Source organism: Oncorhynchus tshawytscha, linkage group LG10 (assembly GCF_018296145.1).
Source record: "Oncorhynchus tshawytscha isolate Ot180627B linkage group LG10, Otsh_v2.0, whole genome shotgun sequence".
Lineage (NCBI taxonomy): Eukaryota > Metazoa > Chordata > Actinopteri > Salmoniformes > Salmonidae > Oncorhynchus > Oncorhynchus tshawytscha.
In genome coordinates this window covers 82,234,651-82,248,883 of record NC_056438.1, presented here as the reverse complement: position 1 = coordinate 82,248,883, position 14,233 = coordinate 82,234,651, and the positions used below count along the sequence as shown (strand labels likewise).

Here is a 14,233-nt window from a genome sequence, read left to right as displayed (position 1 = left end):
GGTTATTATAGCCAACAATAACAAGGTTATTATAGCCAACAATAACAAGGTTATTATAGCCGACAATAACAAGGTTATTATAGCCGACAATAACAAGGTTATTATAGCCGACAATAACAAGGTTATTATAGCCGACAATAACAAGGTTATTATAGGCGACAATAACAGGGTTATTATAGCCGACAATAACAAGGTTATTATAGCCGGCAATAACAAGGTTATTATAGCCGACAATAACACGGTTATTATAGCCAACAATAACAAGGTTATTATAGCCAACAATAACAAGGTTATTATAGCCGACAATAACAAGGTTATTATAGCCGACAATAACAAGGTTATTATAGCCGACAATAACAAGGTTATTATAGCCGACAATAACAAGGTTATTATAGGCGACAATAACAGGGTTATTATAGCCGACAATAACAAGGCTATTATAGCCGGCAATAACAAGGTTATTATAGCCGACAATAACACGGTTATTATAGCCAACAATAACAAGGTTATTATAGCCGGCAATAACAAGGTTATTATAGCCGACAATAGCAAGGTTATTATAGCCGACAATAACGAGGTTATTATAGCCGACAATAACAAGGTTATTATAGCCGACAATAACACGGTTATTATAGCCGACAATAACAAGGTTATTATATCCGGCAATAACAAGGTTATTATATCCGACAATAACAAGGTTATTATAGCCGGCAATAACAAGGTTATTATAGCCGACAATAGCAAGGTTATTATAGCCGACAATAACAAGGTTATTATAGCCGACAATAACAAGGTTATTATAGCCGACAATAGCAAGGTTATTATATCCGACAATAACAAGGTTATTATAGCCGACAATAACAAGGTTATTATAGCCGACAATAGCAAGGTTATTATATCCGACAATAACAAGGTTATTATATCCGACAATAACAAGGTTATTATAACCGACATCAAAGCAAGGAAAGGAGCAGTACACCAAGAAACTAACTATCCAACCAACAACCTGAAAGTCAGTCAATCAATCACTCAGTTGACCAATCAAACAAGCCAATCCTATGTGATTTTGAGGTAGATGTCAACCCTCCTCCTGGAAAACTATTGGGAATGCAGGCTTTTTCTCCAGCCTTGCTGTTATTCACGGATTGGTCTAACCAAATGTACTCTGCTCAAGCCTACTTCCCTAAGTGACTGACTTTTGGTTTGATTGGATGGTTTAGAGCCTGTGTGGAGTGCCTCCGGAGAAATTGTTCCCAACCACTGTCAGAAATGTTTTCATGGTTACGGCACCTCCTCCCAGTTGCCCACAGCACTGAGGCGGAAACACTGTGATCACCGATAAATCCACGATAATTGAGAATTCCGCATTTTTCTACAGCTGACCATGCTTTCCACCTGGCTACGCCTACCCTGGCCAACAGCCCTGCACCTGCCACAGTAACTCACCCAAGCCTCCCCCATTTCTCCTTCACCCAAATCCAGACAGCTGATGTTCTGAAAGATCTGCAAAATCTGGACCCCTACAAATCAGCCGGGCTAGACAATCTGGACCCGTTCTTTCTAAAATGATTAGCCGAAATTGTTGCAACCCCTATTACTAGCCTGTTCAACCTCTCTTTTGTATCGTCTGAGATCCCCAAAGACTGGAAAGCTGCCGCGGTCATCCCCTCTTCAAAGGGGTGACACTCTAGACGCAAACTGCTCCAGACCTATATCTATCCTACCCTGCCTTTGTAAGGTCTTCAAAAGCCAAGTTAACCTCTTGGAACACTAGGGGCAGTATTTCATTTTTGGATGAAAAAACATTCCCGTTTTAAACAAGATATTTTGTCATGAAAAGATGCTCGACTATGCATATAATTGACAGCTTTGGAAAGAAAACACTGACGTTTCCAAAACTGCAAAGATATTATCTGTGAGTGCCACAGAACTGATGCTACAGGCGAAACCAAGATGAAACTTCAAACAGGAAATGAGCAACATTTTGAGGCGCTGTGAATGCGCCCTGAACGAGCCTACACTTTCTGCCGTTTCCCCAAGGTGTCTGCAGCATTGTGACGTGTTTGTAGTCATATCATTGGAAGATTGGCCATAAGAGACTACATTTACCAGGTGTCCGCCCGGTGTCCTTTGTCGAAATTGGTGCGTAATCTCCAGCTGCAAGCATTCTTCCATGTGATTCAGAGGAGAGAGCAGACTTCCACGAACGATATATCATCGAAGAGATATGTGAAAAACACCTTGAGGATTGATTCTAAACAACGTTTACCATGTTTCAGTCGATATTATGGAGTTAATTTGGAAAAAGTTCTGCGTTTTGATGACTGAATTTTCGTTTTTTTTTTTTGGTAGCCAAACGTGACGAACAAAACGGAGCGATTTCTCCTACACAAAGAATCTTTCAGGAAAAACTGAACATTTGCTATCTAACTGAGAGTCTCCTCATTGAAAACATCTGAAGTTCTTCAAAGGTAAATTATTTTATTTGAATGCTTTTCTTGTTTTTGTGAAAATGTTGCCCGCTGAATGCTACGCTAAATGCTACGCTAGCTATAAATAATCTTACACAAATGCTTGTTTTGCTATGGTTGAAAAGCATATTTTGAAAATCTGAGATGACAATGTTGTTAACAAAAGGCTAAGCTTGAGAGCTAGCATATTTATTTCATTTCATTTGCGATTTTCATGAATAGTTAACGTTGCGTTATGGTAATGAGCTTGAGGCTGTATTCACGATCCCGGATCCGGGATGGCTAGAATCAAGAGGTTTTAACAAACAGATTACCGACCATTTTGAATCACACCTTCTACGTTATGTACTCTGGTTTCCAAGCTGGTCATGGGTGCATCTCAGCCATGCTCAAGGTCATAAACGATATCCTAACCTTCATCGATAAGAGACAATACTGTGCAGCTGTATTCATAGACCTGGCCAAGGCTTTCGACTCTGTCAATCAACACATTCTTATCGGCAGAATATACAGCCTTGGTTTCTCAAATGACTGCCTCGCCAGGTTCACCAACTACTTCTCAGACAGAGTTCAGTGTGTCAAATCGGAGGGCCTGTTGTCCGGACCTCTGGCAGTCTCTATAGGGGTGCCACAGGGTTCAATTCTCGGGCCGACTCTTTTCTCTGTATACATCAATGATGTCGCTCTTGCTGCTGGTGATTCTCTGATCCACCTCTACGCAGACGACACAATTCTGTATACTTCTTTGGACACTGTGTTAACTAACCTCCAGACGAGCTTCAATGCCATACAACACTCCTTCCGTGGCCTCCAACTGCTCTTAAATGCAAGTAAAACTAAATGTATGCTATTCAACCGATCTCTACCAGCACCTGCCCGACCGTCCAGCATCACCACTCTGGACGGTTCTGACTTAGAATATGTGGACATCTACAAATACTTAGGTGTCTGGTTAGACTGTAAACTCTCCTTCCAGACTCACATTAAACATCTCCAATCCAAAATTAAATCTAGAATCGGATTCCTATTTCGCATCAAAGCATCCTTCACTCATACTGCCAAACATACCCTCGTAAAACTGACTATCCTACCGATCCTTGAATTCGGCGATGTCATTTACAAAATAGCCTCCAACACTCTACTCAGCAAATTGGATGCAGTCTATCACAGTGCCATCCGTTTTGTCACCAAAGCTCCATTTACCACCCACCACTGCAACCTGTATGCTCTCGTTGTCTGGCCCTCGCTACAGATTCGTCACCAAATCCACTGGCTCCAGGTCATCTATAAGTCTTTGCTAGGTAAAGCCCTGCATTATCTCAGCTCACTGGTCACCATAGCAGCACACACTCGTAGCACTCGCTCCAGCAGGTATATTTCACTGGTCACCCCCAAAGCCAATTCCACCTTCGGCCACCTTTCCTTACAGTTCTCTGCTGCCCATGACTGGAACGAACTGCAAAAATCACTGAAGCTGGAGACTCATATCTCCCTCACTAACTTTAAGCACCAGCTGTCAGAGCAGCTCACAGATTACTGCACCTGTACATAGCCCACCTGTAGCCCATCTATCTACAGTACCTCATCCCCATACTGTTATTAAATTATTTTTTTGCTCCTTTGCACCCCAGTGTCTCTACTTTCACATTCATCTTCTGCACATCTATCACTCTAGTCTCTATCACTACAGTGTTTAATTGCTAAATTGTAATTATTTCGCTATTATGGCCTATTTATTGCCTTACCTCCCTCATCTTACCTCATTTGCACACATTTTATATAGACTTTTTCTACTGTCTTATTGACTGTATGTTTGTTTATTCCATGTGTAACTCTGTGTTGTTATGTGTCAAACTGCTTTGCTTTGCTTTTCTCAACTGGTCTACCTGGTTAAATAAAGGTGAAAAAAAATAATAATTTAAAAATAGGATTGGGGATACAAATACCTCTAGCCAGTCATCTCACCTCTGAGTGTGCTGTCTCCTCCCCTGCCTCTGTCCTCTTCCCCAGCCTCCAGACTAAACTACCTGGGGTTCAGCCTCTACCTCTAGCCAGTCATCTCACCTCTGAGTGTGCTGTCTCCTCCCCTGCCTCTGTCCTCTTCCCCAGCCTCCAGACTAAACTACCTGGGGTTCAGCCTCTACCTCTAGCCAGTCATCTCACCTCTGAGTGTGCGGTCTCCTCCCCTGCCTCTGTCCTCTTCCCCAGCCTCCAGTGCATAAGGATCCAGCGTAGCTTCATATAGAAGATGATGGTGTTGTGTCTGAACAACCGGACCTCCTGCTGCAGTAGGGTTCTTTCCTGGACCCAGGGAGCCTCGTGGGCCTGCAGGCCCGTCAGATCCAGACCCCCTGGGCCTCACACCCTGCACCTCCAGACGCCTCCGTTCCTCAACCTGGTGGGGGGAGAGGTAGGGATGGGGGAGGTGGGAGGGATGGAGGGAGGAGGAGGTAGGGAGTGATAGGTGGGGAAATATAGAGGGGAACAGGGAGGAGGAGGGGGATGGGGAGATAGAGAGAGGAACAGGGAGGAGGGGGTGATGGGGGTAGAGAGAGGAACAGGGAGGAGGAGGTGTGGTGATAGAGAGAGGAACAGGGAGGAGGGGGGTGATGGGGGAGGTAGAGAGAGGAACAGGGAGGAGGAGGGGTGATAGAGAGAGGAACAGGGAGGAGGAGGGGTGATAGAGAGAGGAACAGGAAGGAGGAGGGGTGATAGAGAGGGGAACAGGGAGGAGGAGGGGGTGATAGAGAGGGGAACAGGGTGGAGGAGGAGGAGGGGTGATAGAGAGGGGAACAGGGAGGAGGAGGGGTGATAGAGAGGGGAACAGGGAGGAGGAGGAGGGGTGATAGAGACAGGAACAGAGAGGAGGAGGAGGGGTGATAGAGATAGGAACAGAGAGGAGGAGGAGGGGTGATAGAGAGGGGAACAGGGAGGAGGAGGAGGAGGGGTGATAGAGAGGGGAACAGGGAGGAGGAGGAGGAGGGGTGATAGAGAGGGGAACAGGGAGGAGGAGGGGGTGATAGAGACAGGAACAGAGAGGAGGAGGAGGGGTGATAGAGAGAGGAACAGGGAGGAGGAGGGGTGATAGAGAGAGGAACAGAGAGGAGGAGGAGGGGTGATAGAGAGGGGAACAGGGAGGAGGAGGGGTGATAGAGAGGGGAACAGGGAGGAGGAGGGGTGATAGAGAGGGGAACAGGGAGGAGGAGGGGTGATAGAGACAAGAACAGGGAGGAGGAGGAGGGGTGATACAGAGGGGAACAGGGAGGAGGAGGGGTGATAGAGACAGGAACAGGGAGGAGGAGGAGGGGTGATAGAGAGGGGAACAGGGAGGAGGAGGGGTGATAGAGAGGGGAACAGGGAGGAGGAGGGGTGATAGAGACAGGAACAGGGAGGAGGAGGAGGGGTGATAGAGAGGGGAACAGGGAGGAGGAGGGGGGTGATAGAGAGGGGAACAGGGAGGAGGAGGGGTGATAGAGACAGGAACAGGGAGGAGGAGGAGGGTGATAGAGAGAGGAACAGGGAGGAGGGGTGATAGAGAGGGGAACAGGGAGGAGGGGTGATAGAGAGGGGAACAGGGAGGAGGAGGGGGGTGATAGAGAGGGGAACAGGGAGGAGGGGTGATAGAGAGGGGAACAGGGAGGAGGAGGAGGGGTGATAGAGAGGGGAACAGGGAGGAGGAGGGGTGATAGAGACAGGAACAGGGAGGAGGAGGGGTGATAGAGACAGGAACAGGGAGGAGGAGGGGTGATAGAGACAGGAACAGGGAGGAGGAGGGGTGATAGAGAGGGGAACAGAGAGGAGAGTACAGGTGAAATATACTGATGTATGGCATATATTTTATTGTTATTACTAAGTTGGTGGGTAGTTAGGTGGAGAGGGAACCAGGAAAAACCCTGAGTCATTAACCAGAGAGAAAACTCCTGGATCTATAGATAGGACAACTATCTAAAGAACATGACCCTTTGTAACCAGTACTTTACCTGTTACTATGAGCCAAGTTGTACCAGTACTTTACCTGTTACTATGAGTCAAGTTGTACCAGTACTTTACCTGTTACTATGAGTCAAGTTGTACCAGTACTGTAGCTGTTACTATGAGTCAAGTTGTACCAGTACTGTAGCTGTTACTATGAGTCAAGTTGTACCAGTACTTTACCTGTTACTATGAGTCAAGTTGTACCAGTACTTTACCTGTTACTGACTATGAGTCAAGTTGTACCAGTACTTTACCTGTTACTATGCGTCAAGTTGTACTAGTACCCTCCTGTCTCAGCCACCAGTATTTATGCTGCAGTAGTTTATGTGTCGGGGGCTAGGGTCAGTTTGTTATATCTGGAGTCCCTCTCCTGTCCTATTCGGTGTCCTGTGTGAATCTAAGTGTGCGTTCTCTCCTTCTCTCTTTCTTTCTCTCTCTCGGAGGACCTGAGCCCTAGGACCATGCCCCAGGACTACCTGACATGATGACTCCTTGCTGTCCCCAGTCCATCTGACTGTGCTGCTGCTCCAGTTTCAACTGTTCTGCCTGTGATTATTATACGACCATGCTGGTCATTTATGAACATTTGAACATCTTGGCCATGTTCTGTTATAATCTCCACCCGGCACAGCCAGAAGAGGACTGGCCACCCCACATAGCCTGGTTCCTCTCTAGGTTTCTTCCTAGGTTTTGGCCTTTCTAGGGAGTTTTTCCTAACCACCGTGCTTCTAAACCTGCATTGCTTGCTGTTTGGGGTTTTAGGCTGGGTTTCTGTACAGCACTTTGAGATATCAGCTGATGTACGAAGGGCTATATAAATACATTTGATTTGATTTGATACTTTACCTGATACTATGAGTCAGGTTGTACCAGTACTTTACCTGTTACTATGAGTCAGGTTGTACCAGTACTTTACCTGTTACTATGAGTCAGGTTGTACCAGTACTTTACCTGTTACTATGAGTCAGGTTGTACCAGTACTTTACCTGTTACTATGAGTCAGGTTGTACCAGTACTTTACCTGTTACTATGAGTCAGGTTGTACCAGTACTTTACCTGTTACTATGAGTCAGGTTGTACCAGTACTTTACCTGTTACTATGAGTCAAGTTGTACCAGTACTTTACCTGTTACTATGAGTCAGGTTGTACCAGTACTTTACCTGTTACTATGAGTCAGGTTGTACCAGTACTTTACCTGTTACTATGAGTCAAGTTGTACCAGTACTTTACCTGTTACTATGAGTCAGGTTGTACCAGTACTTTACCTGTTACTATGAGTCAAGTTGTACCAGTACTTTACCTGTTACTATGAGTCAAGTTGTACCAGTACTTTACCTGTTACTATGAGTCAAGTTGTACCAGTACTTTACCTGTTACTGACTATGAGTCAAGTTGTACCAGTACTTTACCTGTTACTATGCGTCAAGTTGTACTAGTACCCTCCTGTCTCAGCCACCAGTATTTATGCTGCAGTAGTTTATGTGTCGGGGGGCTAGGGTCAGTTTGTTATATCTGGAGTCCCTCTCCTGTCCTATTCGGTGTCCTGTGTGAATCTAAGTGTGCGTTCTCTCCTTCTCTCTTTCTTTCTCTCTCTCGGAGGACCTGAGCCCTAGGACCATGCCCCAGGACTACCTGACATGATGACTCCTTGCTGTCCCCAGTCCATCTGACTGTGCTGCTGCTCCAGTTTCAACTGTTCTGCCTGTGATTATTATACGACCATGCTGGTCATTTATGAACATTTGAACATCTTGGCCATGTTCTGTTATAATCTCCACCCGGCACAGCCAGAAGAGGACTGGCCACCCCACATAGCCTGGTTCCTCTCTAGGTTTCTTCCTAGGTTTTGGCCTTTCTAGGGAGTTTTCCTAACTACCGTGCTTCTAAACCTGCATTGCTTGCTGTTTGGGGTTTTAGGCTGGGTTTCTGTACAGCACTTTGAGATATCAGCTGATGTACGAAGGGCTATATAAATACATTTGATTTGATTTGATACTTTACCTGATACTATGAGTCAGGTTGTACCAGTACTTTACCTGTTACTATGAGTCAGGTTGTACCAGTACTTTACCTGTTACTATGAGTCAGGTTGTACCAGTACTTTACCTGTTACTATGAGTCAGGTTGTACCAGTACTTTACCTGTTACTATGAGTCAGGTTGTACCAGTACTTTACCTGTTACTATGAGTCAGGTTGTACCAGTACTTTACCTGTTACTATGAGTCAGGTTGTACCAGTACTTTACCTGTTACTATGAGTCAAGTTGTACCAGTACTTTACCTGTTACTATGAGTCAGGTTGTACCAGTACTTTACCTGTTACTATGAGTCAGGTTGTACCAGTACTTTACCTGTTACTATGAGTCAAGTTGTACCAGTACTTTACCTGTTACTATGAGTCAAGTTGTACCAGTACATTACCTGTTACTATGAGTCAAGTTGTACCAGTACATTACCTGTTACTATCAGTCAAGTTGTACCAGTACATTACCTGTTACTATGAGTCAAGTTGTACCAGTACTTTACCTGTTACTATGAGTCAAGTTGTACCAGTACTTTACCTGTTACTATGAAGGCCTCTCTGTCCCCCTGTCCGATCGTGATCCAGTCGCAACTGCATCTCTTCCCCAGCTGTGTCGCGTAGCTGTACCCCTCAACACAGTTACCCTCAGAGCTGTACCCCTCAACACAGTACCCCTCAGAGCTGTACCCCTCAACACAGTTACCCTCAGAGCTGTACCCCTCAACACAGTTACCCTCAGAGCTGTACCCCTCAACACAGTTACCCTCAGAGCTGTACCTCTCAACACAGTTGCCCTCAGAGCTGTACCCCTCAGAGCTGTACCCCTCAGAGCTGTACCCCTCGAACACAGTTACCCTCAGAGCTGTACCCCTCGAATACAGTTACCCTCAGAGCTGTACCCCTCAACACAATTACCCTCAGAGCTGTACCCCTCAGAGCTGTACCCCCAACACAGTTACCGTCAACACAGTTACCCTCAGAGCTGTACCCCTCAACACAGTTACCCTCAGAGTTGTACCCCTCAACACAGTAACCCTCAGAGCTGTACCCCTCAACACAGTTACCCTCAGAGCTGTACCCCTCAATACAGTTACCCTCAGAGCTGTACCCCTCAGAGCTGTACCCCCAACACAGTTACCGTCAACACAGTTACCCTCAGAGCTGTACCCCTCAACACAGTTACCCTCAGAGTTGTACCCCTCAACACAGTAACCCTCAGAGCTGTACCCCTCAACAAAGTAACCCTCAGAACAGGCAAAACACACCTCCATAATAGCCTGGGCACCAACATTTGGCAATGACACAGCGTACAAGGAGTGAAATGTCAGCTAAACAGACTGGTACCCAAGCTAACTACACAATGGGCAAATACTTACTTGAAATCTGTGGGCATAACTCCAGATTTACCATTGACGTCAATGCTAAACAAAAATAGATGCATGAACCTCAAGTTCGACCCTATGTGTAAATGTTGGGCCTTTCGTCATGCCTGACGTCTTCTGGTAACTTTTCCCAAATTCCCAGGATTCCCAAAAATCCCGGTTAGAAGAATGCCCGGACTCAGAAGGGAATAAGCAGGAAATTCGGACCAGGATTTCTGGAAAACCAGGACATTTTGGAAAGTTAGTGGGATTTGTCTGTAACCCCACACACTGTACAGTACAGTACTCCATCAGTTATCATTAAACCCTCAGTAGTATATAGGTACATACAGACAGTACAGTACAGTACTCCATCAGTTATCATTAAACCCTCAGTATTATCTAGGTACATACAGACAGTACAGTACAGTACTCCATCAGTTATCATTAAACCCTCAGTATTATCTAGGTACATACAGACAGTACAGTACAGTACTCCATCAGTTATCATTAAACCCTCAGTATTATCTAGGTACATACAGACAGTACAGTACAGTACTCCATCAGTTATCATTAAACCCTCAGTATTATCTAGGTACATACAGACAGTACAGTACAGTACTCCATCAGTTATCATTAAACCCTCAGTAGTATATAGGTACATACAGGATTACCAATTCATTTATATTTCTACAAGCTGATGGATGTGGGCGGAGCAGATATGAGAGCTATATTATATTACAGAGGGACTGTGTTCTGTGTTCTAATGGGACTGTGTTCTGTGTTCTAATGGGACTGTGTTCTAATGGGATTGTGTTCTGTGCTCTAATGGGACTGTGTTCTAATGGGACTGTGTTCTGTGTTCTAATGGGACTGTGTTCTGTGTTCTAATGGGACTATGTTATGTGTTCTTATGGGACTGTGTTCTGTGTTCTAATGGGACTGTGTTCTGTGTTCTAATGGGACTGTGTTCTGTGTTCTTATGGGACTGTGTTCTGTGTTCTAATGGGACTGTGTTCTGTGTTCTAATGGGACTGTGTTCTGTGTTCTTATGGGACTGTGTTCTGTGTTCTTATGGGACTGTGTTCTGTGTTCTAATGGGACTGTGTTCTGTGTTCTAATGGGACTATGTTCTGTGTTCTAATGGGACTATGTTATGTGTTCTTATGGGACTGTGTTCTGTGTTCTAATGGGACTGTGTTCTGTGTTCTAATGGGACTGTGTTCTAATGGGACTGTGTTCTGTGTTCTAATGGGACTGTGTTCTGTGTTCTAATGGGACTGTGTTCTGTGTTCTAATGGGACTATGTTCTGTGTTCTAATGGGACTGTGTTCTAATGGGACTGTGTTATAATGGGACTGTGTTCTAATGGGACTGTGTTCTAATGGGACTGTGTTCTGTGTTCTAATGGGACTGTGTTCTAATGGGACTGTGTTCTGTGTTCTAATGGGACTGTGTTCTAATGGGAATGTGTTCTAATGGGACTGTGTTCTAATGGGACTGTGTTCTGTGTTCTAATGGGACTGTGTTCTAATGGGACTGTGTTCTGTGTTCTAATGGGACTGTGTTCTAATGGGACTGTGTTCTGTGTTCTAATGGGACTGTGTTCTGTGTTCTAATGGGACTGTGTTTTAATGGGACTGTGTTTTAATGGGACTGTGTTTTAATGGGACTGTGTTTTAATGGGACTGTGTTCTGTGTTTTAATGGGACTGTGTTTTAATGGGACTGTGTTTTAATGGGACTGTGTTCTGTGTTTTAATGGGACTGTGTTTTAATGGGACTGTGTTTTAATGGGACTGTGCTCTAATGGGACTGTGTTCTAATGGGACTGTGTTCTAATGGGACTGTGTTCTAATGGGACTGTGTTCTAATGGGACTGTGTTCTAATGGGACTGTGTTCTGTCCTTATTAGTAGAACTGTCCCGGAATCTCCCCTCTCTCTCTCTCCCTCCATTCCTTTCTCCTCTCTTTCTATCTATTTCTCCTTCCTCTCTCTCTCTTACTCTCTCTCTCTCCCTCCATTCCTTTCTCCTCCCCCTCTCTCTCCCTCCATTCCTTTCGCCTCCCCCTCTCTCTCCCTCTATCTATTTCTCCTTCCTTTTTCTCTCTCCCTCCATTCCTTTCTCCTCCCCCTCTCTCTCCCTCCATTCCTTTCTCCTCCCCCTCTCTCTCCCTCTATCTATTTCTCCTCCCCCTCTCTCTCCCTCCATTCCTTTCTCCTCCCCCTCTCTCTCCCTCTATCTATTTCTCCTCCCCCTCTCTCTCCCTCCATTCCTTTCTCCTCCCCCTCTCTCTCCCTCCATTCCTTTCTCCTCCCCCTCTCTCTCCCTCTATCTATTTCTCCTCCCCCTCTCTCTCCTTCATTCCTTTCTCCTCCCCCTCTCTCTCCCTCTATCTATTTCTCCTCCCCCTCTCTCTCCCTCCATTCCTTTCTCCTCCCCCCCTCTCTCTCCCTCTATCTATTTCTCCTCCCCCTCTCTCTCCCTCCATTCCTTTCTCCTCCCCCTCTCTCTCCCTCTATCTATTTCTCCTCCCCCTCTCTCTCCCTCCATTCCTTTCTCCTCCCCCTCTCTCTCCCTGTCTGTCAGCCCAATGTCAAATGTAAATCACACAGAGCAGTAATCCTGCTGTACCAGAGCTGCTTTTACACCCGTCCTCTCATTCATTCACTCTCTCCGCTTCACAGATCACGTTAGAGGGGAAACTGAAATCCCATATTAGAGAAACCACATCCCTGGTCAGAGTGTTTGTGTCAATGCTATAATTACGTGACACTATGCAGACTTAGAGACCATGTACTTTTTGTGACGTAAGGACAATACGGCTTGTTGTGTCATAACATCGTAGAACTTCCTGTATGTCTGCCAACAGTCGAACTGCGACCACGTTCAGGATTTTGACGTTAAGTAACGCCTTTTTTTTTTTTTTTTACCATGTAAAATATCATATACCTTCATTACAAACTGGTCTGAGATCTGTTAACAGGAATACAAAATGTTAAATTAGGAGCCTAGTTTAGCCAAGGAGAAAGCACTGAGCTACAGTACGTCGGGAGAAAGTCAGGATCCATGATTGGCTGAGATAACGGAGAGGCTACTTCCTGGAGGCCCATGCTGACCCCTTTGCTCGTACATGTCAAATCCTTAAAGAGATGGGCAGGGATAAGGCTTATGAGAACCTAAATGGGTCTGAACACAGAAGAGCTCTCTAGAAAGTGGGACGTTCATGAAAGGGAATGTAATCTTCAACTTGTCTCCAAAGTGGGATAACACATCTATTATACAGAAGAGGACTGGCCCACCCCTCAGAGCCTGGTTCCTCTCTACCTGGCACAGCCAGAAGAGGACTGGCCCACCCCTCATAGCCTGGTTCCTTTCTACCTGGCACAGCCAGAAGAGGACTGGCCCACCCCTCATAGCCTGGTTCCTCTCTACCTGGCACAGCCAGAAGAGGACTGGCCCACCCCTCATAGCCTGGTTCCTTTCTACCTGGCACAGCCAGAAGAGGACTGGCCCACCCCTCATAGCCTGGTTCCTCTCTACCTGGCACAGCCAGAAGAGGACTGGCCCACCCCTCATAGCCTGGTTCCTCTCTACCTGGCACAGCCAGAAGAGGACTGGCCCACCCCTCATAGCCTGGTTCCTCTCTACCTGGCACAGCCAGAAGAGGACTGGCCCACCCCTCAGAGCATGGTTCCTCTCTACCTGGCACAGCCAGAAGAGGACTGGCCCACCCCTCAGAGCCTGGTTCCTCTCTACCTGGCACAGCCAGAAGAGGACTGGCCACCCCTCAGAGCCTGGTTCTTCTCTACCTGGCACAGCCAGAAGAGGACTGGCCACCCCTCAGAGCCTGGTTCCTCTCTACCCGGTACAGCCAGAAGAGGACTGGCCCACCCCTCAGAGCCTGGTTCCTCTCTACCTGGCACAGCCAGAAGAGGACTGGCCACCCCTCAGAGCCTGGTTCCTCTCTACCTGGCACAGCCGGAAGAGGACTGGCCACCCCTCAGAGCCTGGTTCCTCTCTACCTGGCACAGCCAGAAGAGGACTGTCCACCCCTCATAGCCTGGTTCCTCTCTACCTGGCACAGCCAGAAGAGGACTGGCCACCCCCTCAGAGCCTGGTTCCTCTCTACCGGTACAGCCAGAAGAGGACTGGCCCACCCCTCAGAGCCTGGTTCCTCTCTACCCGGTACAGCCAGAAGAGGACTGGCCCACCCCTCAGAGCCGGGTTCCTCTCTACCCGGCACAGCCAGAAGAGGACTGGCCCACCCCTCAGAGCCTGGTTCCTCTCTACCTGGCACAGCCAGAAGAGGACTGGCCCACCCCTCAGAGCCTGGTTCTTCTCTACCTGGCACAGCCAGAAGAGGACTGGCCCATCCCTCAGAGCCTGGTTCCTCTCTGC

The 14,233-nt window shown here is 46.6% G+C and overlaps 1 protein-coding gene across 1 annotated transcript in view; it reads right to left on the bottom strand.

The window, feature by feature from the left end:
- Positions 1-14,233, bottom strand: part of LOC112239385 (microtubule cross-linking factor 1-like) — a 96,852-nt gene that overhangs the window by 23,508 nt on the left and 59,111 nt on the right. The window contains 2 exon segments of the mRNA XM_042329611.1: positions 1,286-1,326; positions 4,635-4,866. Coding sequence (XP_042185545.1) covers positions 1,286-1,326; positions 4,635-4,866 — 273 coding nt within the window.